This window comes from Gopherus evgoodei, chromosome 1 (genome assembly GCF_007399415.2).
Source record: "Gopherus evgoodei ecotype Sinaloan lineage chromosome 1, rGopEvg1_v1.p, whole genome shotgun sequence".
Taxonomy (NCBI): domain Eukaryota; kingdom Metazoa; phylum Chordata; order Testudines; family Testudinidae; genus Gopherus; species Gopherus evgoodei.
In genome coordinates this window covers 52062367-52087896 of record NC_044322.1, presented here as the reverse complement: position 1 = coordinate 52087896, position 25530 = coordinate 52062367, and the positions used below count along the sequence as shown (strand labels likewise).

The window sequence follows — 25530 nt, the reverse complement described above, 5'->3', positions numbered from 1 at the left end:
GCATGGATGTTAAAGGATCTATATCAAGCCCAAATCTTTTGTTACTAACAGCTTAAATTATTGGAAGAGACTTAATTGTTGGCATTACATTTCTTGTTGTTATTCTATTCTCATTCATTTGTACTGTACACTTTTCTCATTTCACTTGGCTAATATAATGAAGTGAAAGTGAACGGTGAACTAGAAGAGAACTTTCTAGTTCTCTTTCATTAGCACAAAGTCGTCTGGTACAGAACAATGACAAGAACATATAAATAAACAAATTGTAACTGAAATAAAAAAATTCCCAAGAATATTAGCATTCATATTAGGCTTTGCAAAGTTAGGGTGACCAGATGTCCCAATTTTATAGAGACAGTCCCGATTTTTGGGTCTTTTTCTTGTATAGGCTCCTATTAACCCCCACCCCCTGTGCCAATTTTTCACACTTGCTGTCTGGTCCCTTCAGGGCCGGTGCAACCATTTAGGTGACCTAGGTGGTTGCCTAGGGTGCTAGGATTTGGGAGACGCCATTTTCTTCGGCAGCGACTGTGGCAACTGGATCTTTGGCCACCCCAGTCGCCGCTGGCATTTAGATGGAGGAAGCGATGGCAGTGGGTCGCGGGGAGGGCCGCCTGAAGCAAGTAAGTGGGGGGTGGCATGCAGGGGAACTCCCCGCCCCAGCTCACCCCTGCCCCGCCTCCTCTCTGAGCACGCCATGGCTGCTTCACTTCTCCTGCCTCCCAGGCTTGCGGCATCTAAGCTGATTGGCGCCGCAAGCCTGGGAGGCAGGAGAAGTGAAGCAACGACGGCATGCTTGGGAGGCTCGTGCGCGGAGCAGGGGTGAGCTGGGGGGGTGCCTCAGGGCGGAGTTGCCATGGGGGGGAGGTGCACCTCAGGGTGGAGGAGCAGAGCTGCCGTGGGGGAAGAGGGGGTGCCTCAGGTTGGGGGTGCGAGGGGGGTGGGAGGGCACAAGGTGGAAGTTTTGCCTAGGGCGCGAAATATCCTTGCACCAGCCCTGGGTCACCCTATGCAAAGTCCACTTCAAAACAAAATCTAAATCTGGGGCCTAGATCTAGCAGACAGCTTTAAGGGCCAAATCCTTATCCCTTTGTTTGTTCTATTCCATGTTCTTATATTGCTTACCACATTCACTGACCATTGAAATCAAGGTGAGAAGAATTTGGCCATTATAAGGTACAAATGGCTAAGAGGAGTAAGGGCCTGATTCTGCAAGGTGCAAAGAGTTTCCTGTGAACTGCTGAGTACTCTCATCTCCACTAAAGATCATTGGAAAACAAACTTGTGGTGTTTCCAATGGTTTTAACAAGAATGAGAGACCCTTACGTCCTCCATTAGACCATGTGATAGGCATATTCTACTACCCTGGGGATGGATCTTCAACTAATATAAACTGATCAAACGCCAATTACTACAGTGCAGCTGTGCTGATTTACACCAGCTGAGGGTTTGGCCCTTGATTTCTAAATTTTTTTCTATCCTATACTCTCTCTGTCTCCAATGATGGGGATTCTAGCTGTTCTAGCTGCTTTTACCATTTCCACTCCCTACGTCGACAAAAGATGGAAGCCTGATTTTCATGGCTGTGTATTTCAGGGAGTACCACAACCCACGCCAGGTTGACCAAACCACTCCATTGTCATGGCGTCCAGTGTAGTTTCCTGTTTTATAATATTGTCCATTGAGATTCGCTGCATGGCATCTTGTAGGGATGAAAGGGGGGGAAAAAGGAGACTCCGTTTAAAGTGAGAAGGCATTGCATCATTACAGCAAAATACAACGTATTTTTATCGATCTACATTTGAATTCAATGGGTCTATGCCAGTTTACACCTGATGAGGACCTGGCTTAAAGGGCTTAATATGAAACAAAATGCTTAGTTTTGCAAACTGTCCAAATGCAGAACTATTGACTTCAGCGTGCATTCCCTGCAGAGAGGGCCTGTGAGACCAGACTCAGTAATTGCTAACATACCAGTAATACCCGCCAATGAAACATAACATAAAAGAAATATAATTATGGCCAACTGTGGTAGAAAGCTCAAAAATTAATCACCTCAAACTAGAGAAATGCCCTTAACATACACTCTAACTGCCAGTTGAGCCTGTTAGTGGCTAGGAATTGTTTCCTTCAGGCCCTTGGTGCCTTCTTATGCTTTTCTTCTGGAAGTCATCGTGAAAGCTATTTAAACCTCTCTGCCTTGAATGGTAATGAAAAAACAGACTGTTGCCGCACACCCACCCACAGCCTTAGTCCCATGTGCATCACCCTTTGAGTATTGGATACAGTCAACTTCTTCCCATACCTGTTAAACCACCAGCCACACTTATTCTCTTGTGCACAGTTGCCTGCTAGGAATCTATCATGATCCTTGTCTGATGTGGAGAACGGCATCCCACTGAGTGATGCTGACCACTGTTCTTCAAAGTTACTCCCTCCAGACAGAGCATCACCAGCATTACCAGAATAGGTGCCAACCCATAACCTGTAATTGTCCTGCAAGAGTTAAATGTAAACATTTCTCTGTTAGCAGCAGACTTTTATTTCTTTTTTAAAGTTCATAATTGTTTTCTGCAATATGTTGTGGGCCAAATTAATCCTTGGTATAACTCCACTGAAGTAAAAAATGATTTTGGTCTTATTCTTTTTTATATTAGCCCTGGATCAAAACCCCATCTAATCTACCAAATATACTGCCAAGTTGCTCTCCTGCTACTAAGGCTACAAGTATTATTCTCTTTCAACACCTACATGATACAAATTGGCTGATCCTGGCAGGAATACCTAGAAATTAGAAGAGTGGTTTGAGGGGCAATGGTGGTGAAATACCCCAGACTTGTCATCTTGGAAGATTTCAACATATACATTGACAAAGGTTGCAGATGCAAAAGTCCAAAAATTCATCTCCTCTCTTGAATCCTAGGACTTTCACAGATCATCTCTGGTCCAGCCTCACAGCTGGTCATGCTCTGGACCTGATTTGCAGCCTAGCTGTCAAGACAGAGGACATCATAACTCAGCCACTCTTTTGGACAACCCATCACCTCATTAGGGCAGTGGCCAGAGAACCTTCCAGCATCTAGCCAACAAGAAAGACCAATGAGTCTGATTTGACCATAAAAACTCATGGACTCCAACAAATTGCAAAGCTTGCGGAAGGACAACAGCACCCCACCCACAGTATGAGGTGTCAAGGACCTGGTGAATCATTACCATTCTACACTGGCCTTGGCCACTGTTACGCTGGCTCCTATGCAGCCCTTTCCTCCCCATTGCCCACACAGATCTCCTTGGTTTTCTGATGCCTTGCAGTGGTTGAAGAGGGGCAGAAACTCGAGTGCCAGTGATGGAAAACAAAGGCTGATTCAGACAGGATGAAACAACAAATTCCTCAAAGCCTAAGACATGTTGTGCTCCCCCTCAGTACCCGGTCCAGGGAAGCTAATGATCCAACCAGCGGACCAAATTTGGTGATGAATCCTGATCACATGCCACCCGAGGCACATTACACATATGCAAAGAAGAACAGGCCAAGAGAATCTTCCTATCAGTGTCCACTGAGTCTGCCAAATCCTGCCCCAAGGAGTCATCCAGGGTGATAAACCTCTTAGTCAGTCAGTCCTGAGTGCCTATAGCCTGCACCAAAACAGAGCACCAAGTATAGCAAAAATCTATCATCCTGCTTCTCTGAAAAGATCATGCACATTCAGGAAGGCATCTTAAACAGTATGAATCTGCTCTGCCTATACCCACCAACCAACAGCCCTCCTACGTTCCCAGAGTTCAGTACATTCTCTCCTGAAGGAGTTATGGACACCCTAAAGTAGTCTTGACCCAAGACTTGTGGATCTGACCCAGGCCCCTTCTGGCTTGTGAAAGAAAATCATGAACAACTGGTGCCACTCCTGAATGAAATAGTCAGTGTCGCATTTAGAGAAAGAATCTTCTCTTCCTCCTTCAAACACATGATAGTCTAACCAACACTGAAGAAACTCACCGTAGATACTTCAGTCCTAGCCCGCACCCGGTGTCAAAGCTCCCATTCCTGAGCAAGCTCACAGAGAAAGGTTCAAAAAAGAATAAGATAATGTCATGGAGGATAGGTCCATCAATGACTATTAGCCTACATGGTCAGAGGTGCTCCGAGCATTCCTAAACCACTGACTGACAGACACTGGGACTGGAAGGCAGGGGATTGATGCACTCAATAATTGCCATGTTCTGATCATTCCCTCTGAAGCATTTGTCACTGGCAGCTGTCAGAAGATAGGATAGATGGACCACTGATCTGATCCAGTATGGCCATTCTTATTCTCTTAAACTAGCAGAAGGCCAACTACAAGCTCATCTAATGGAAGCTAACATTCTAGATCCAGCACAATCTGATTTCAGGCCAGGACCTGGAATCAAAACCATCTTAGTGGCACAGATGGATAATCTCCTGCTGTCGACGGATATAACACATATCTATTCCCATCCTTCTTGACCTCTGCACAGCATTCAACACATGAGATTCTGCTGACTTGCCTGCGAGAGGTGGCTGGGGTTCAGGGTAATGTGCTAAAATGCTTTGAGTCTTTCCTGAGAGAACACACCAAAAAGTAGTGATGGGAAACTGCACTTCATTGATTTGTGTTATGCTGATAGTATGCTCAACATTTTACTGCACCTCCATTAGTAGACCTCTCACTTGTACAATCCCACAAGGATCAGTTCTCTCTCAAGTCCTATTCAACATCTATATGCAGTCATACAACATGGACTCAAGTGCCAGCAATATGCCTATGACTCACAGCTCTATCTATCCTTCACCACATACAACCACACCACCAAGATGCTCCAGTGCTTGGATGAGATCAGCTCTTGGATGAAAAACAGTTGGCTGAAGCTGACAGAGGTGATGCTGGTGGATACACATCCACAACTGGTCAATTCAGTCTATAGGAGTTGAGCAAAATCCATTAATAATGCTTTCTACCATCTCCACTTGGGTAGAAACTCCATCCCATCCTGGCAGATAAAGACCTGGCCTCAGTTGTTCAGACCTTCACCACCTCTTGGCTGAATTACAGAAATGCAATATACCTGTTCATGAAGCCTTCAGCACTTGGAAACTTAAATTAGTTCAGAACACTGCAGTGCATTTCCTTGGCACACCGACTACCGAGATCATAGCAAATCTGTCCTCCATTCTCTACCCTGGCTTCTAACAGGAGTTCAAATTAAGTTCAGGGTCTTGATCCTTATGTTCAAAGTGCTCCAAGGTGTGGGCCCAGTATACTTAAAAGATTATATAATGCTCCAGGACAAAAACTGTGGTCTGCAACTATGCTCCTTTGGCACAACAGAACTCTCAATAATAAGAGTGAAGCTTGTGTGTGTGAGAGACAGAGCCTTCTCCGTGGGCCAGTCCAAGACTGTGGAATGAACTCCCCCAGGAACTATGGAGCATCACAAACCTCACCACCTTTCACTCCAACTGCCAGGCACATCTCTTTGATCTTGCCTTCTCTAATACAAATGCACAAAACCAGGTATATTTATATAAAAAAATAAACAGAACTCCAAAATACTCAACAACCACATCCTACCAAACCAAATCACTCCACTGAACATGCTTCTCCCTCTGGGAGAAGGATGGCAGAACAAGCAATCCATGATATATGTGTGGACATGTCGCATACTGCACCACTGGAAAGTGCTCAGATACTACAGTGATGAACACAGTAGTCCTGGAACGAGACTGATAATAGATGTGTAATAACTGTAGATTTTTTCTTTCATAACATTTGCCTTTACCACTGATTGAAATGGAGTTGTCCAAAACTTTCATAACAAAACTTGAAATGTGGACAGGTTCTCCAGAAGGTCTAGTGAGGGTGGCAAAACTTTTGGTGAATTTGGGCCAAGTAACAAGCAAACCTACATCAAACGCCAACAAAATTGAACCAAATTTGGAGTGAACTTTGCCCTATTTCAGGTTTTCAGGTGTGAACCATGTAAAATGTTGTTTTCATATTCTGACCCCAAACCAGAGAAAACTTGGTGGTTTTGGCTGAATTTTGCTTTGAGTTTCTGCAATCATTCAAATCTGAAGCCCAAACAAAACTCACAGGGTACAAACCTATATGAAATTAACCTTAAAGAAAGATGCACAATTGAGATGAATCAATGCCCCACATCTGAATACCTCCAACCTCTGGAAAAATTCATTTTCTGACCTGCTATCAAGCTTCTCTGCTGCCCCTTCTCTCTGTAATGGGCCAAACCAAAATACTGAATCTAACTGAAACTGAATTTTTCAATAGTTCACATTTAGGCTCTTTGTGGCTTGGTCCTGTCTCTAGTTGATACGGATCCCTGTGAACAAAATGGATGAGTTTTGCAGAACTTTATTATTAAGATCTCAGCAGGATTCAAGCAGAAGTACTAAAAGTCAAATAGAACCCTCTCCCTGCAATAACAAACAAATCACTATTGTCTCCATTTCTTACCTGCTCATTCTTGATCTGAAAGTTTTCATAGATTGCATATCGTCTTTCTCCATGCCAGTCCATCAGGTCAATTTTTAGTGAGTTTTCCTCTGGATTATAATGCAGAATCTCATTAGATTAGTACTTCACAATGCAACTAGTAAGAAGTTGTGCAGATAGAATAATATCCTTACCTCTAACCAGCAGATCATAAATGTGCTCATTGCCCAGCCAGTATTCGTCATTCTTGCCCTGGAACCGTCCAAATCCTTGTTTGTAATCAGCCCATTTCCTGAAGTGAGATACAACTATCAATTTCAGCCCTCTATGTAGAATGCTGAAATTAGGGGGTTTGTATCTGACAATCTCAGTCACCCTATTATTGTGAAATCTCCTGACAAGTGAATCTTTGGCTTTCTCTATAGAAACATTTTTCTTACATATTCTATTCAAAGCATAAGAAACAAGACAGATTTATAGCAGCTCATTACAAATAATTACTAAACAATGTTGACTGCTTTACATATTACTCTCTCTCACTCGCTTGCAGTGGGTTCAATCCTGCTAACACTGCCAGGTACAGTGCTCGCAGAAGCAGGTCAAAAGTTACTGGACAGATGGAATGCAGTAGATGTCCTAGATTTGTCTTTTAGTAAAGCAGCTGACAATGAACCTCGCAAAATCTTAATTAAGTAATTAATTCAAATTGTCTCCTTACAAGTTACAAGAATTCTGCCTTGCACTCTTAAGCATCCTGCAAACTCAGGACTACTATGCAATATAATAATGAACTGAAAACTGGCTAAAAAGCTGCAAACAAAAGGTAGTGATAATGTCTCAAGTAATTACTATTAATCACATTTATTATGGCAGTGCCTCAGGGGTCCCCACTGTGCCAAAATTGGGTCCCCATTGTGCTAGGCACCATACAAAAAGAAAGTAGTAGACAGGCCCTGCCCTGGAGAGTTTATAATCCAGATAGACAAGACAGACACAGGGTAGTGGAAGAGGTAGAACACACAAATGGGGTGGTCAGTGTGATGGTGGCAAATTCATGTTAATTCCACTTTTTGTGGGGGGGTAAATGGGCCGAGTTAGGAGTGGATCAGCTAAGTGGAAAGAAAAGGAATGAGGGAGTCAAGGGGACAGGGAAGGGGAGATGAGGGTAAGAGAGGCAGGTGAGGAGACAGAGGGGAAAGGGGGAATGTTGGAGCCAACAACCAATCAACACAGGACAGAGAAAGTTGGAGTACATTCCACAGTATTGGTCCTAGCTTTGGCTACTTCTGGTCCCACCAGCGGGAGTCTCTGGCCACATAACAAGGAGGAGGGGAAGCACTGCCTGGATCCTAGTACTCCAAGCATGTGAATATATGGGGTGTCTCCCTCCACAATTCTTGGTCTGGAGGGGGAACTGGCTGGGGGAAAGGTGGCCTTGTCTGGGCCTCATTTTACCCCCTTTCCTCAAAGTGCAAAAGTCTCTGCTTTAGTGGGGGTATGGGTGGAATACATTGGCCTGTATTGTATCTATAGCCCATTTCAAACCTATGTGTAATTTGGATCCACTGTCACCCCTATTTGTCTTGCAGCATCACTACTTGCCTGGCCTGTCCCTCCCTTCAAATATAAGTCTTTTGAATTATTTTTCATCAGATTACGTAGGCTGCATTTTTCCAAGATGACTCTTCTTCTGTTACGTTCTGCCCCTGGTTTTTTTCTCTCTAGATTCCTCTGTTATTTCTATATCCCCATTAGTATTCAAAGATCCTTCCAATTTAGTATGCTTTTCAGATTTCATTAACATACTGTTTAGTAGAGCTGGGCAATTTTTTTTCATCCAATAATTTATTCTCTGCAAAATGCAATTTTGGGTCGAATTTGGCGAATAGTTTCGGCAGAATAAAAATGGAGGGAAAAAATTCTGAAAAAGTCAGAATGTTTCATTTCTGCATTATCAATATGAAACATTCTGATTTTTCATTTTGAAATGACATTTAATTTGAAATTTAACTAGATTTATCTTTAAAAAGGGGATGGGTAAAAAACCCCCAAACCTAAACAAAATATTTTGTTTGAGGACAAAATAATCATTCTTTCATACCCCTCTCTTCTCCACCTCAAAAATTAGTTTTTCATTTCGTTTTGTCAAGAAAAAACAAAAAATTGTAATTTGGGTCAACTCGGACTGAAAATGTTTTCAGATATTTTGGTTCAGGCACTAAACCAAAAACTCAGTTATCCCTAGCTCTACTGTTCGTTTCCTTTTCCACATCATGAATGAGGATGTTAAAAAAGACTCATCAAAACACCAGTCAATGGACCAGATTGTCAGGTTGAAAGTGGCAGGAAGAGGCTTTTTGTAAATCTCCATGTAAGAGCCATCTTCCTGTGGCTTTCATCCAAGGCAATCTAGACCAGTCTTATTTAGCATCTTTGTTAACATTCTGGAAGAGGGAGTAAATAGTACACTGAGCCTTAATAGTTTTCATGATATGAGAGAGGATATATCGTTTAATCGGTTGATAGCAAATGGTTACTCCCATAGGTTGTCCTTATTTGTGCAAATACTTCTAATCAATAAGGACTAGAACTCAATGAATTTTTTTCAACAAATTGGTTTTCCATTCAAAGTGCAATTTTTGGTCCCTAAAACTATTAATTGAATTTGGGTTGAATTTGACAAATAGATTTGGTTGAAACGACTTTTTCTGAATGAATTGAAATATTCTGTTCCAACTTTTAGAGTCCAAACTGCATTTTGTTTTCAAATTTGGCCAATTTCGAAAACAAATATAACATAATAAGAAGGATGAAGTGCTCCTGAAACAGCTGAATCAAAACAAAAACTAGGAAAAAAATTAATGTGGAGACAGCCTCAATTTTTCAATTGACTCAAAACAAATTGAAAAATTGGAAAACAATAATTCTGAATTGAGTTGAAATGTTTCAGTCAATTCAAAATCATATTTTTTGTGTTCTTCAATTGGATGAAAAATTATGAAATTTTCTTTTTGTTCAAATCGAACCAGATTTTTTTTTTCAGATTTTTTGGTTCAGCCTCTGAACAGAAAAACTCATTGTTCCTTTATATCTACTAATGACTAAACATGTGACTGCACATTTGTAGGATTGGAGCCTAAAATAGCAATTTCCGATAGTAAGGTGCCATCAAAGGTTAGACGGAATTTAAAAATCACAGCAATCCTTAATGGAATAATTTAAATCCCCACTGAAATATTAACCACACCACATACCTGTCGAAATTCTCTTTGCCATTACTGCGTCGCTGTATTACAGTCCATCCCCCTCCATCAGACATGTCACAGTACACCAGGAAAGGTTCGCGGTCTGCTCTGGGCCTAATCCGGTAGTATCCATTTTCAGTTTTTCTGCTGTTAAACACTGCAGAGCAATCTGAGCAGAATAGTATTGCTTCATAAAACAGTGATCGTGGAAGAGCAAATAGCTGACCGTAGTCAAGAGAAAACATCCATAGAAGTTTGTCTTAGGACAATGATTTCTGTCTCTTCTGTATGGTCTCACCCTGGCTGGGCTGGGGGTTGAATTTGTAAAACAATGTTTAAATATGGTTCTAGCAAAAATTGTAACACAGTTTGGCCTACCAGGATGCATCTAGATTAGCAAATTCGGGACCCATCTTTTGCAGCCTCACCAATGGTAATAGCAGCAGAAGCTGTATTGCAGAAGACTCAGAAGAGTGTATCACCATCATCTCAACCTAAGACACCTTTAACTTAGATTCTTCCTCTATTCTGTGCTGTGAAATCCTCAGTTCCCATTGAAGTCCCTGAAATCAGGCCACTGATTTAAGAGTTGAAATCAGGATTTCAGACTCTAATTTAGGTCCCCTAGTTTTGAAAATATTAGCCTAGGGCGAAAAGGTTTGATGTTGTGACAATTGCAAAACAATATCATTCTGCCATTGTGTGCTTCTGCAGTATTGATCTGTTGCCCAACAGAAACCGTGCCCGTGGACCATTGTTGCAGGTGCTGTACAAAAACATAGTGAAATACAGTCCTTGCCCCCAAGGAGCTAAGTGGATGAGACAGGCAGAGTGTAGCTGAGGAAGAGAAGTACAGGGAAATAAAGTGACTTGCCCGAGATGATGCACCAGATCAGTGGCCTTTGGCCATGGATCTACCCTTAACCCTCCTATGCATATAATAGATAATACATATTTTAGATTAAGCATTTTTAAAGAGATAAATTTCCTGTGGATTTTGTTAAGGGAAGTGGATAAGACATAAATATGCCTATCTGTTTATAAATGGGACGTTGCAGCAAAAAATAAATATTTTGATACGCTGAAGTGACAGTGTCTGTTATATTCTTCTGCAACATCCTACCTTGATCGTAGACTATCAAGTTTCCACTAGTTGTCGGTAAAATGATTTCAGGCTGTACGCTTCTCCTGGCTGAGAAGATCTTGCTTTTTGTTCCATGATAGTTGTTCCCCAAGATGTCCTTCAGCTGTAATTCACACAACTGAAGCAAGTCTTGGAGCAGTTTTAGCCTCTGTTGTAATTTAGTGTTGTCTAACAGGCAGATGTCCTTATCCTAAGGGGGAAAAAAGAGGCATGATGTAATTAAAGTGATAACAATAGAGAGAAAGTCTGTAGCTCTTAATGATCCAAACACATACATCTATCTTGAGGAGGCAAGGGGATCCAAATTTAAAACATCTAACTGGGTAAAGAGGGCTATTATTTTTGTCTCTAAATCATTACAGCACAGCCTACACGGCAGATGAATTGAGCCCAATGGGGAAGAGTTTTTTGTGCTGATTTTGGCAAAGAGATTCCAGCAGTGCAGCATTAACTAACTGGCCCATCAGAAAGTTACTTTGGACAACTGGTGCTCAACTCTGCTATCTTTTAATGAAATCAGTGGACTTATTTACAGAGTAAGGTACTGAGTGGCAAAATATGGATCTTACATTGCAGCCTCAGAGGTCCTGTAAGGATGCAGAATTCTCAGACCTCTTATTGTAAAAGTGAAAGATAAAGGGACAGAATCCACTCACAGTTACTCTGGTATAAATCTGCAGTAACTCCATCTAAATCAGTGGAGTTACTTGAGATTTACACTGGCATCACCGAAAGCAGAAACTCACTAGGAAAAACATTTTCAATGAGAATCAAACCAGAAGCTCATATTGCTATATTCCTTAAGAAAAAGTCATAGCAAACTAAGGAACAGAGTCTTATTACATGGATTTGCACAGCCTGAAGTTTGCATCGAGTAGTGGACTTGAATGACTCCAAAAATTCCAAGTGAAGCTGAGTCTAGTTTGGTTTCAAAGTTATGCCAAGCTTTTAGATTTCATCTGAAACCATACATTGATTTAGGTGGGCTAACAACTTGACCCAGACTCAAGAAACCACCACAGAAACCTATTGGTGTTGTTGATGACAGAACTACCTTTCTACCACTACCAAAAATGGTTGCTCCAAGTCAGGGGTGAGGCAGAGTGCGGAAGTTTATCCTACTCACTGGGTGCACAAATAGAGGGTTTAAGCCTCCAGTGATATTAATACCCACTAAGTTCCTGATGTACCATCTAGATATCACAAAAGTTTATGGAAAAAATTAATGGTCTAGAGAAGGTAGATCAGGAGCTTCTGCTCTCTTTGTCCCATAACACAAGAACAAGGGGACCTTCAATGAAATTAAAAGATGACCAATTCAAAACTGATAAAAGGAAATTTTTTTCCTCCTGTAATTAGACTACAGAACTCACTGCCCCAGGAAGTCATTGAGCCCAAGAATTTAACAAGATTCAAAAAGGGACTGGACATTGATATGGATGTTAAGACTATTCAGTGTTAGTGCTAATAACATTCTGGAAGGGATATTAAACCTCATGCTTCAAGGCGTAAGCCAATCTCTAACAATTTGAGATCAGGAAGAGACCTAATATGTGTGAGAGGGTGGGCAGATCACCCCACATCTGCCTGCTGCAGGGTTCCTACACTTTCCTCTGAAGCATCTGCCGCTGGTCACTATCTGAGACAGGGTCCTGATGGACCTTGAGTCTGATCTAGTCTGGCAATTCCTTTTTCCTACGTAAATTCTCACTCCTGCCACTGGAGAAGCCAGTGGCCAGTCAGTGTCGGGAAGAACCGACAGTTGCTGGCCAACTGTCCTTTCAGAGAATTCCAGGCATGTGAATATGGACTATGGGCTGGACGACAGAGTAATATGCTCCCCCTGTTGTCATTGCCTTGAGTAAGAGACAGCAAGTTGTTCCAGGACCGTCTGTGAGGTGACATTTACCATTTTGTAAGGAAATTTACTGTACACAAGGGTCAAATGTAGAGGCCGGCTACGCTCAGGTGCTTTCTTGTTTTCCTTATTATTCACATTGCAGTTGCACCCACCAGGGGAGAGGTGCCATCCAAAAATAGAAGCAGGCAAAGGACCTGGCCCAAACTGTGAACAGTTTAGGAAGACAAAGGACATGAGCAGTTTTTAATTTGCCGGCTAGCAGTTTGTTTGTGCCAGTCTTAAGTATGTAATGCAGGTGGGGTCATGAGTTTAGTGCCAGCCTAGGACAGCCTTTCTGTGGTTTACTGAAAGCAGGTTGTGAGTACTTAAGGCCCCAATACTACATTTGGAAGGAAAGCTATTGGGTTAATAAGTCACTCCTTATTGTGGTCTGTAGGAACGTAACTTGCCCCTTACACTTACCCAGAGACTGCCTGGGCTACCTGTTGCTGTGCTTTCCCCCGCCTGCCTTTTTACCCCCAGTGGGGGAAAAAAAGAAGTAATCAGTTTGCTCCAGTTGGTTTTCTCTGTTTCTTCTCTGACCACAGAGCTGTTGTTTGTTCTTCATAAGGCTATTTTCACACTATCCTCAGTACTATCAAGTCAACTTAGTTTATGAAAACAAGCTGTGGTTACTTGTGCCTGTTCCAACAGGACTCAGTTCCAAAATGGGGATTTAAGGATGAGTTAGAGCCAAGAGTGTCCACGTGGAAAGGCAGCATGACAGAGACACAATGTGTTACTTATTTAGATTTTTCTCTCATATTATCATAAAAATGGCAATTTTGACAGTTATTATTTTAAATGCATTTGTTTTCCTTATGTGTGTAAAGACTACTGAAGCGAGTAAGGGCATGCAGGACTAGGCCTGATGTTTTTCTGGAGCACCTTCATAGCACCTTCCAGGATCAGTTCTGATAGCTTTAGTCAGGTTGAATAGTACTTTTCTCCAGACGCAGGGCCATTGAGGCTGCCATGTAATGAAATACCATTCTGCCTGAGTAAGGGATTCTGAATCTGACTCTAAATGTTATAGAAAGTTAGCTCAAGAAAGGTGCCGCTAAGAAAACACATTTAAAATACCAATGGCCCAACATTTGTATCATAACAAACTAGGTGAGAAAGTACAGTCCATATAAATAACATGCATTTGTCTTTATTGTGGAAAAATCAAAGTCAATAGGAGTCGTGGCAACTCACAGGATTGAGCACTTTGTTAGCAGAAATGCTCTGGTATCAGATAATGCTTCCCATTCAAAGCACCTTCCATCTCAAAGCAGTTTCCAAAGAGTTAGCTTCACTAGTCCCCTTCACTAACCTGTCTGCAAGGTAGGGGGGTATTGTTATTCCAATTTTGAACTCAGCTAAATTGAGCTACAAAGAGGTGAAGTGATTTGCCTGAGGTCACGTGGAGAGTACAAGCACGGCACGGGCAGGGCTGGCTCCAGGCACTAGTGCACCAAGCAGGTGCTTGGGGCGGCCAATGGGAAGGGGCGGCACGTCTGGCTCTTCGGTGGCAGTTCAGCGGTGGGTCCCTCAGTCCCTCTTGGAGGGAAGGACCTGCCGCCGAATTGCTGCCCAATAGTAAAGCAGCGACATTAGAGCTGCCGCCGAAGTGCCGCTGATTGCAGCTTTTTTTCTTTTTCCACCGCTTTGGGCAGCAAAAATGCTGGAGCTGGCCGTGGGCACAGGCACGAAGAGAATGCAGATCTGACAATACTATTCTGTAACCTTATGGCCATCCTTCCTCTCCAGCTACCTTTATGGAATTCGAATGCTTGGCACTCTGAGAAAAACACCACAAATAAATCACTAAATGGGAGTTGCACCTCTCATGACTGGGCCCCAGAAGAGCTATTTGCAGATCTCATCCACAAAACTATTCCTCCCTCTGCTTTCAAATACACCTCCACCCCTATATAACGCTGTCCTCAGGAGCCAAAAAATCTTACTGCGTTATAGGTGAACCCGCGTTATATCGAACTTGCTTTGATCTGTCGGAGTGTGCAGCCTCGCCCCGCCCCCCCGAGCACTGATTTACCACGTTATATCCGAATTTGTGTTATATCGGGTCGCGTTATATCAGGGTAGAGGTGTACATCCTGAAGACCACCTTCCACTAGTGATGCCTACAAGAAACTAACTGACTGATTTGTGGCACGGTTGTGGCCATAGTCTATAAATCTTACAGTACAATGTCCCCATGTACACCAACCAACCACAATGAAACCCAACCCCCTATATTATGTAAACACTCTTATTATCCCAGATCAGACAATTCTCACCTGACTGTTTTACCTGCATGCTGTAATACCTCCTCCTCCACTCCTACATCCCTCTGTCTGATTTATCTTTTTAGGAAGTGAGTTGTTTAGGAGAGGGGCCATGTCTTTTTTTGTGTTTTTGCCCTACCAAGCACACTGTGGATGCTCCTGGAAACAATAAATAGTAATCAGCTAACAGAGATGACACAAACTATAGTCAAGTGATACCTACCGAAAGTCTAGGTGCAGGTGAACACAAGCTCACAAGCAGAAGCAGCAACAGCAACCAGGATCTCATTGTAATCATTTCATGTAGCCTGGGGAGAATAATGAATTTACTGTACTATGTGCTTATTTAACTCCACCAAAAACAAACCACAATGCAATCCTCTATAAGTGCGACAGGACTTATTAAAGAAGGTACATGAAATGACATGGAGTACAAAATGAAAAGAAGATGCATCTTAGAAAGGTCTGGGACTCACCGGTCCAGACACAGTGCCATGGGTTCCTAGCTCAGTGCCTCCCTGATGGGATGAATGACACTCTAGCAAGCCCCTCTGGCTCCCACAGACAGGCACACGCACCATTTACAGTGCATGTTATTTTAATGGTAATCTCTCTTTATAGAGTTCCTTACAAACTGGTTGGCTGAAATCTTGCAGTCGGGCAAAACTTTCATTAACTTCAGTGGTTTTTGCTGGAGTAAAGACTGGAAGATTTGGCCTTATATTCCGTATACACTTCACCCACCACTGAAATGCAGTCCAGCTCTGAGGTGGGAACAGCAGTCAGGCAAGCGACTGGTGCACCTTCCTACCGAACAGTGCGGGGAGGGATACATTTGGGCAGGGACCCAGGGTGAAGCCTCAGCTCTGACAAAATGTGCCAAGGCTATTCAGTTACCACACTGAGCAGACAAGACAGTGTGGTAACTAAAGTCTCATCTGAAATAAATGTAAACAGATTGAACTCAAGTATATGGAGATGAATATGGGTCAAATGGCAAAACTGTCCACAATGTTTTGCATAACAATATTTTATATAAACAAAAGAGCAAATGTGCAAAAAACAACAAAAAATCTATCCCCTCCCCCAACATCTTAAACTCCATAGGTTCCCACAGCTGTGGAAATTTTAAATTGATAAAAATTGAGGGGAAATGTTTAACACCTATAATTTTGCACAATTGTGGAAATTTAAATAAAATAAATGCTTAAAAGTAAACATAAATATTATTCATCGAAATTATAAAAACATATAAATAAAATTCTGCCAAGCTTAAAAATATATTTGGAATCTCTTGCATTAAACAGTTGCTCAAAACCTAATCATTTTGCTTGATTGTTACCTAATGCGCATCCTACTTCTTCTGAGTATGAGGAGACTAAAATCGTGTTTATATCAATGATGTTCTTTAAAAGGGAAGGGTTCCATTGCAAGGCATCATTGTTCACATTATTTAACTGTAAAATGCAATGAAGAATGATTTATGTAAGCCTTTAAATGAATTACTGAAGCTAACTTTCCCCATGGGTGTTCCCCTATAAATTTAATACAGCCATGCTAATTACAATGAATTCCATAGGAAAGTATGAATGCAGCCTTTTGGACTCAGTGTTTATTTGCATTGTTGTTTAATCTGGTTTATGTCTAAAAATATAGAAAACAGAAATCTGAATGCCAAAGGACAGGAAATCTGAACTGGAAGAAAATGAGGATATTAAGCAAGACTCTAGTACACTGAAACCTCAGAAGGGTTGTGGTTGTGTAACTAACCTCAAAATGGGAAGACTGGATTTTCTAGTTAACAAAAACAAGGAGGTTTGGGGTGAATGGAGCAAAAAATAATAGAGACAGGCCACTCCCTCTGCATTAGGGCCAAATAATTAATATTTATTTTCAGGAGAATAGGAGGAATTCTCCATTTTACAAGGCAAGTGTTTGGTCACTCAAGAGAATAGCTAATGATGCCAAATGACGTCATTCAGTCTCTGCATAGCCCCCATATTATTACTGAAAACAATTCTATTACAAAAGTGCAAGAATATCATTTTATTAATAAAAATAGTGTTCCCCTTTCTCCTTTAAGAGATCAGCACTCTTCACCCATTTCTCAACCACAAATATTATTTATTATCAAATTAATGCTTTTCCTTCAGCTTTGGAGGTAGCCCTGTTCTAATAGCCAATTTTTTTAAGCTATGAAATTAAATGAACAAAACTTCTCTTCCTCCATTTTTTCTTTCTGGGTTCTACTCTGCAGAGTGCTTCACTTCCTTCCCCAGCCCTCACTGACTTCAAAAAGCCCAGATCCTCAAAGGTATTTAGACTCCTAACTTCCACTGAAATCAGTGGGAGTTAAGTGCCTAAATACCTTTGTGAATCTGGGTCAAAGAAGCTAAGCTAATGGTTCCCAGATGTTGAATTATTAGTATTCCTGACTTTTCATCTGTTAACAATCTCTCTTTTAGTTAGATCTAGTCAGCCAATACTTACAATAGCTGTTCTTGCCTATCAGTTGTTGATGTCAATGGGGCTGCCTGGGTGTAACCGAGAGCACAACCTTAAGAGTTACACATGACCCAGCTCCTTTTAAAAACATACACACAAATAAAGGCCACCATCTTGCAGGTACGTAAGCAAATGCTTAGCTCTACATATGTGAATAGGCCCTTTGGAGCCAATGAAACTATTCCTGTGTATAAAGTTCAGTATGTGCATAAGTGCTTGCAGGATTAGGGTTTCATATCCCACCCCTTCCTGAAGGACTCTCCAAACCCTTCACAGAACCCAAAAGTCTCTGATTTTTGTACTTTCTCTCCTTCTCTACTCTCCTGTCTGCACAGGGCTCCCACCTTTGCTAGCCTGACAATTGGCTTGGGACCCACAATCAGATGCTCCCACAGAGGATCTTATTGTGCTTCCACCAGACTCTTGGTTTGGTCTCTAAATTAGGTTTTTTTAAGCTGCCATTATTAGCCCTGGGACAAATTGTGACCTCCTTGTTGACTTTTAACTCCCTCCTTACAGAGGCAAAACTCATGCAGAAGCATGAGACTAGTCGAAACTGGGTAGATAAGTCATTTTTGAAAACGGGTTAACTCTTCCCTATCCAGGAGTCTATGGTTGATCACGACCAGCTAATAGGCTTTTAAGCATGACCTGACCTGCCTACACTAGGTGCCAAGGCTCAGAATCTCAAAGGGGTTTATGAATCTCTCTCTCATTGAAATCAATGGGAGTTAAGCACCTAAATATCATTGAGGATCTGGGCCCAAATCATGTTTATAATCATATTAGTTAAAACATATCTGTTTAGACATTTTCAGACATGACTTATTTTCCTAGTTTAGACCAAACCTTAGGGATAGCAGAGATGTTAGGCAAGGACCTGGTGTGGTGTGGAGATCATCTGAAGCAGATGTTGGAGAAGAGTGTCTCTGTGTACAGCTCCATTTGGCTTCTACTTAAAATAATTGAGTCATCCTCAGTAAATATGAACATTGCGTGTTCTCTAATGATACCTCCTCACAGTTGTTGAAATCCCTTGACAGCACATTTGCAAAAGCATTTTCTTTTCCAGGAATATGCATGGCAGATACATGAACTGCAATATTAATTCCCATTCAGCTTTTTAGAACTAAGTCAGATTCACTCTTCGTAAAATGTTCAGCACTACAGTCATGCTGTCTGCAAATATTAACTGTTTTACACATTGCCCCATTCTTACACCACTTCCAGGGGGACCCAGAAGAACCAGGTGTTCCCAGCTCTGCCACTGACCTCCTGGGTGACCACAGATAAGTCACTTCATCTCTCTGGGCCTCAGTTTCCTCCTCTGTAAAATGGGGATAATGATACTGCCCTCTTTAGTAAAGTGCTTTGAGATCTATGGCTGAAAAGCGCTACGTAAAGCACTGCACAGTTTTTTGGAGGTATGTATTATTATTGGTACTTATAAATATATCCACAGTATCTTGCATGCTTGATTTGTTGCTAGTAAACTGGATTTTCATGAACTTCATGTGACAGGTTCCCCCCCGGGGTGCCATCTGGAACTGAGGTACAGCTGAGCCCTGTGTCTCACTCCGGTTCCCTCTTGCACTGTGACATTGTGACAAGCTGCAAAGTCCTCCAAGCTTACACTCAAACCAACATCCACAGGCAGGGACCACACCCAGCTGTGTTCATGAATGCTCTGGTCAGCCACTCATGAACCTATAATATAGAAGCTACAGACAAAATACTCCCAGCTCCCCAGCCTAAGACCCCAGAGCTGTACCACCCTGCCCTGGTCAAAACCCGGCCAGTATGAATTTATTACCCAGTCCGCCACTTCTACAAAGGAAAGTAGACATGCACCAACTCTTGCTCATGAGTTGAGATTTATCCCCTTTGCACTTCATACAACACACAGTGTTTTAGATAAAATATGAAATAGATTTATTAACTACAGAAGGACAGCTTTTAAGCGATTATAAGGGATAGCAAACGGATCAAAGTAGATTACCACAAGAAATAAAACAATTGCAAACTAAGCCTACAATATTAGATAGGATGGATCATAGTCTCTCACCCTGACTGATCATACAAACAGTCTATCACGTTTCCATATACAGGCTAGAAATCCCTTTAGCCTGGGACCAGCACTTCATCCCCACACCCAGTTCAATTCTTTTCCTCTGATAGTTTCAGGTGTGTTCTTGTAGGGAGAGTGAGATCCCCTCATGAAGTCATTTCTCCCTTTTTATATCTTCTTCTAACTTGCGGGAAAGTTCTTTTGCTGTGACCTGGGTCAAACAATTCCCATTGTGTAGTGCTATCTCTGAGAGGTTTCTATTGTACACTGTTCCTGGAGTAATCCTTGTGCTTGTGTGCATTTCTTCAATAAGCCATAATCATTGTTTGGCCTTTCTATTGTTGTACCTGCAAGGCAGCTTGTGGGTGTTCTCAACCTCTCAACATGTTTCAGTTGCACATACATAGCCAAACCTCGTAACTTCACATATGACAGTAACACATACAATCCAACAAGATATTAATGTCTAGCAGATCAAGATGTTTACAGTGATACCTCACAAGGCACACTTTGTACAAAGCATATCCTAATTACATGACAGTGGTGAATAAGGGGGTGCCAGGGTGTCACACTGCAATTAGGACCGATTCACTTAATTTGCACAGGAGTATATAGCCACAAAGCTCTTTGAGGCATATATTGGAGAACCCCATTTCAGGCTTTGAAGAAATTAGCTCCAGCAGCAAGTCCTGGTGAACCCATTTTTAATTCTGCCCTTGATTCCAATGATCAAGGATTTTTTTCAAAAAGATAAAATCAATAAAAATCAGTAAAAATTGGAAGCTGTGATTTTAAGCTATTAAAAACCAAAATGTATACATTAGAGGCCCCCTAGTTTGCTAAAAAGGAATAGCCAGAAAAATTTAAGCACAAAGGAAAAGTAGTGGTAGGAGAAAGGTGCTAGGTTACAATATTTCAATAACGTTCAAAAGAGTAAGCACAGATCACTCTGAGAGTTTAGCTACTGTGTATGTAGCATATGTGACTCTAATGGGTTGTTGTCACAAATTTAATTTGAGTATAAGTACCTCAGGGCAAGGACATGGACCTGGTTCTGATCTCACTTACATCAGGGAAAATCAGGAGTAGCTGCATTGAAATAATAGATTCATAGATTATAAAAGACCATTGTGATCATATAGTCTAACCTCCAGGCCATAGGCCTTGGAACTAGAACATATATTTTAAAAAAACATCCAACCTTGATTTAAAACTTCCCAGTGATGTAGAATCCACCATGACCCTTGGTAAGTTGTTCCAATGGTTAACTACCTTCACTGTTAAAAGTGTACACCTTATGTAGAGTCTGAATTTACCTACCTTCAACTTACAACCATTGGACTGTGTTATATCTTTGTGTCTACATTGAAGAGCTCTCGATTATCAAATTTCTGCTCCCTATTTACCACTCCCCCAAACTTTGTATCATCTGCAAACTTTATCAGTGATGATTTTATGTTTTATTCTATGCCACTGATAAAAATGTTAAATAGTGTAGGGCTAAGAACTGATCCCTGTGGGACCCCATTGGAAACACAAGTGCTTGATGATGATTTGAGGTCCCTTCCAACCCTGATATTCTATGAGTCTATGATTTGCCACTTACAGTTTCATTTTGAGACCTATCCAGTGATGTAACAAGGCCCCAGAGGGCTCTGGTGCAAGAATAGGTTAAGGGCCCCCTTTCTGATTCCAGAATCAAAAATTTTGCTTATGTCCCACATCCCAGCTCCAACATACCCTCCCCTCCAATATTCCTCATAAACCCCACAACTCACCCCACCAGCTCCAACGTCCCCCACTCACTCCAACCACATACCCCACAGTCCCCCAAACACTCCCTACTCACCCCATAGCCTACCAACAACTTGCTCTCAGCTCCTCACCCACTATCCTCTGGACCTTCCTGGCCACTCACTGGCACCCCCCAGCTAACTGCTCCACTCCCATCCTGGCTAGATGGCTCTGCCTGATCCTCACTGCCCAGAGGCTCCACTTGCTCCCATTGCCCATCCTGTGTACACAAGGAATGGGCCAAATTCAAGTGGAGAATGATATTGCAACCCATCACATGGGTCGCAGCACTGCTCAGGTTTGGCTCAGCCCTCCTCCATCTGGTGGAGATGTGGTAGGGCCAAATATGAGTGAGTGGCATTGAACGAGTGGCATCACAGCAGGTAAAGCATACCCCCACAATCTTGTGGGACATGGCACAACAGTGCCACTTGCACCATTGGAGCTACACACTGCACTTATCAGTTAGCCAGCTTCTAATCCATTTAATGCATGCCAGGCTGATTTTGTATCTTGCTAGTTTCTTAATCAAAATGTTGTGTGGTACCAAGACAAATGCCTTACTGATATCTAAATATATTACATCAACATATTGCCTTTATCAACCAAATTTGTAAGCTCACGAAAAAAAGATACTAAATTAGTTTGGCAAATTCTTTTGGGTAGAAGGGTGAGGATAGCTCAGTGGTTTGTGCATTAGCCTGCTAACCCCCCGGGTTGTGATCTCAATACTTGAGGGAACCATCTAGGGCAAAATCAGTACTTGGTTCTGCTAGTAAAGGCAGGGGACTAGACTTGATAACCTTTCAAGGTCCCTTCCAGTTCTATGAGGTAGGTGTACCTCCTCATTAATAAATATTTTCTAGAAGCCCATGTTGATTGACATTAATTATATTAATTTATTTAATAGTCAAGTTCTTGTATCAGCTGTTCAACCATTTTGCTTGAGGTCAACATCAGACTGACATGCCTATAATTACCTGGGTCATCCCATTTACCCTTTTATATACTGGCACAACATTAGCTTTCTTCCAGTCCTGTGGAACTTTCCCACTGTTTCAAAACATTGAAAATTAACAATGATGATACAGTGAGGTCCTTGGCCAGTTCTTTTAAAACTCTCAGATACAAATTATCCTGACCTGCTGATTTTAAAATGCAGAACATTAGCAGCTGTTTTTTAACATTCTCCAGAGTTACTGTTGGAATCATGAGTGTAAATCAGGGGAATCGGAGTCACTGTCTCCCCAAACTGCAAGCCTCCGGCAGGTGCAGAATTTGCCCCTCCTCCCTCATGGTTCCATTGAGCTGATTGGAACCGCCTTCCCAAATACAGAAGTGAAAGTATGCCTGTGGAAGGTATTTTATCATCATCATATAATATGAATACATCATCCCACTTTTCCCAAGTACAGAACAGAAATATTTCTTGAACGCTTCTGCCTTTTCTGCATGATCATTTCTGTTTAGTAATGGACCGCTGTCAATTCACACTGCTGAAAATGGCTTTGAGTTCAGAACTAGACTCATGTCTTTTTAAATGGCTGTAAGCAGTACTGCCAACCTCAGGAGAAACTGGACCTCCACAAATAATAAGATCAGCATAAAAATCTCATTTAGAACCCTCATAACTAAACATTTATTTATTTGCCCTCAACTTTCTGACCCTTTAGGATACATTCGGGTCATGGTTTTAAGCCTTCCTCCACAAATGTGAAAATTAGATACGTACTAAAAAAATGAAAGCTAAGATTCTAATATAATCACTTGCCTCCAGGAGCTGGAGCTTTAAGAAAATACACCAAGGCTCTTGAGTTTCATGATGTACCATGAAAGCTGGCAACACTGGTAAAGCACAGACAGTGCTGTACAATTAGTAATAATAAAAGTACTAATAATTAGAATTAGGCTCAACCCACAAAAGTCAGTCCTGGATACATATTTTGAACAATGAAAAGTCAGAGATGTTCTGATCTCAGAATTTGGTTCAAGTCCACTTCTATTATGTAGGAAGCATATCTGGCTGGTTTATGGTTCCTTTATGCCTGCAGAACTGGTGTAAAGGGCAACAGAGAATCAGACCCAAAGGCCTTTCAAGTTGTCCCCTCGCTCTTGCTACTTGTATTTCTGAGCACAATGATTCTTGGGAAAAGTCAGCATCTCAACTGAGCCATGCATCTCAAAACATCACACTCCTATTTTGTTACACAAGAAATACAGAACAGGGGAAATCAAGCTACTGCATTCACACACTCTCCTCTAAATAGTTTCCTTCTGATCCTAAATACATTCCACACACATAAGCCCCAGCTGAAATGAATCCATATTGTGTTTCCACAAGGACTGTAGGATCAAGCCCTTAGAAAAAAACAAAAAACTAGCACGTGTAAAAATGTTTATCACCAAAAGGGTAAATGTAAAAGCTCCTCCTCATGTTCTCATCATCATCTTGTTAGTTTCTAGAAATGTCCTGCTGTTTCTTCAACACATTTATTTCATTCATTTGTTTTATTGACTTTACATAAGTTACAATTTACTACTTACTGATCTTAATAGTGGTGTATTCCATATGTTCATTACACTTAGCCCGGATTTGGTCTGTTTCCCTCCCCTCTTCAGCCTCATACGAACCTCTCTGCTTTAACTTGTGGTGGCAACAATCCTAATCCAGTGTATCAAACCAAATGAAACCCAACAGAATCAAGGTTTTGTTGTTTTAGTACTGGAATTTGTGAAAAGTTTAAGGAATTTATGTTATCAGGTATCAATATAGTAACTATAATGCAGAGAGCCAGTTTTCATATGAAGATCATTTACTAGGACTAAGCAAAAGGAAAACTGTCGAGAAAGGGGGAAAACACACATTTTAAAAGATATCATTATGGGTTACAGGTGTAAAATATACCTTACCTTCCATTTGTTTCAGTTCCATGCATAAAAGTGCTCCAAATTCTGAGTATTCATCAAAGAGGCTTTGTTTCGTTTTTAGAAAACAATGATTCCTGCCATTTCATCACTGAGAAATTTACAACTAAACAAACAAACTCAAACAGGGTGACCACCTCTTGGACAGGACTTACTAAAGCACACTGTGAGCTCCCTCTGCTGGGCCATGCAGCTGCTTTGGGAGTTGTGCTGAAATCATGAGTGATGTTGAGACACAAAAGCAGGCTATTTTTAAATGATAAATCACTGCAAAAGTTACAGTTGTGGAAAAAACCCACATAATGTTGCTAATTTCAGCTCTCTTTGTAATAAAGACATTTTCAAATGACAATTGGATGCCAAACTCCCTCTTTGAAAGTCTCCTTCTAAAAACTAGGCAGAAGTTGCCCAGTGGAAAAGGGCTGAATCAGTAGAGAAAACATTTCAAGTGTCAGAGGCCCAGATCCCTAAATACTTTTGGGGATCTGAGCCAGACACCCTTATAGTCTGTGAAAAAAAATCTACAAAAATATAATCAACGGTGTTCTTTCAATGAAAGGTACCAACTAAAATAAGCAGTGACAAATTAACAAAGCTAATCACCCAAGCCCATCTGACTAAAAATGCTAAGGCTTTGTCTACACAAATATGTTTTCCAGTATAATCTAAGATGTGAATTTAAACCAACATAGTTATACTTGTATAAGACCCCTGTGACCACTCCTATTCCGGTATAAGATTGCCCTTTTGGGGGGTTTATTTTATGTTACTTGGGAAGGGATTTAAGATAAACTGAAAAAAGGCACTCCTATACTGGGGCAAGAGTGTCCACATGGGAGTTTTTACCAGTATAACTGGTAAAGCTTTCCCATGTAGATAAGGCCTTATATCATCAAAAGAGTAGCTGTTTTTCTTGACTAGGAGGTAAATATTGAACTACTCAAATTAGAATATTGTTAATTAATCTTAATCTTAAATGGTGACATAGTGCTTGGTACTGTTGAAGGCACAAAATAACCCAAAACACATTGCCTCTCAGAGTTTACAATCAAAGCCCAAGGCCCGCAAAGATGTACGCGTGTGCTTAACTTTACACACTACGTGTTATATATTGTGAGCAGTCAGTCCCATGTACACACTAAGAATCATCCCATTGGCTTCAATGGGATGACTCACACTCACAGTACAGAAAGTTAAGGGTAT

General features: G+C 41.4%; 1 protein-coding gene across 1 annotated transcript; it reads right to left on the bottom strand.

The window, feature by feature from the left end:
• Positions 1–938: 938 nt before the first annotated feature.
• LOC115645902 (fibrinogen-like protein 1) lies at positions 939–24411 on the bottom strand. Its single transcript, XM_030551151.1, has 8 exons — positions 24313–24411; positions 15259–15343; positions 10842–11052; positions 9728–9887; positions 6668–6765; positions 6495–6583; positions 2306–2496; positions 939–1702 (listed from the first exon to the last, which is right to left on the bottom strand). Exons 1-8 carry the CDS (start codon positions 24336–24338, stop codon positions 1522–1524), a joined length of 1041 nt encoding a protein of 346 aa, XP_030407011.1. The 5' UTR covers positions 24339–24411; the 3' UTR covers positions 939–1521.
• Between the last annotated feature and the right edge of the window lie 1119 nt (positions 24412–25530).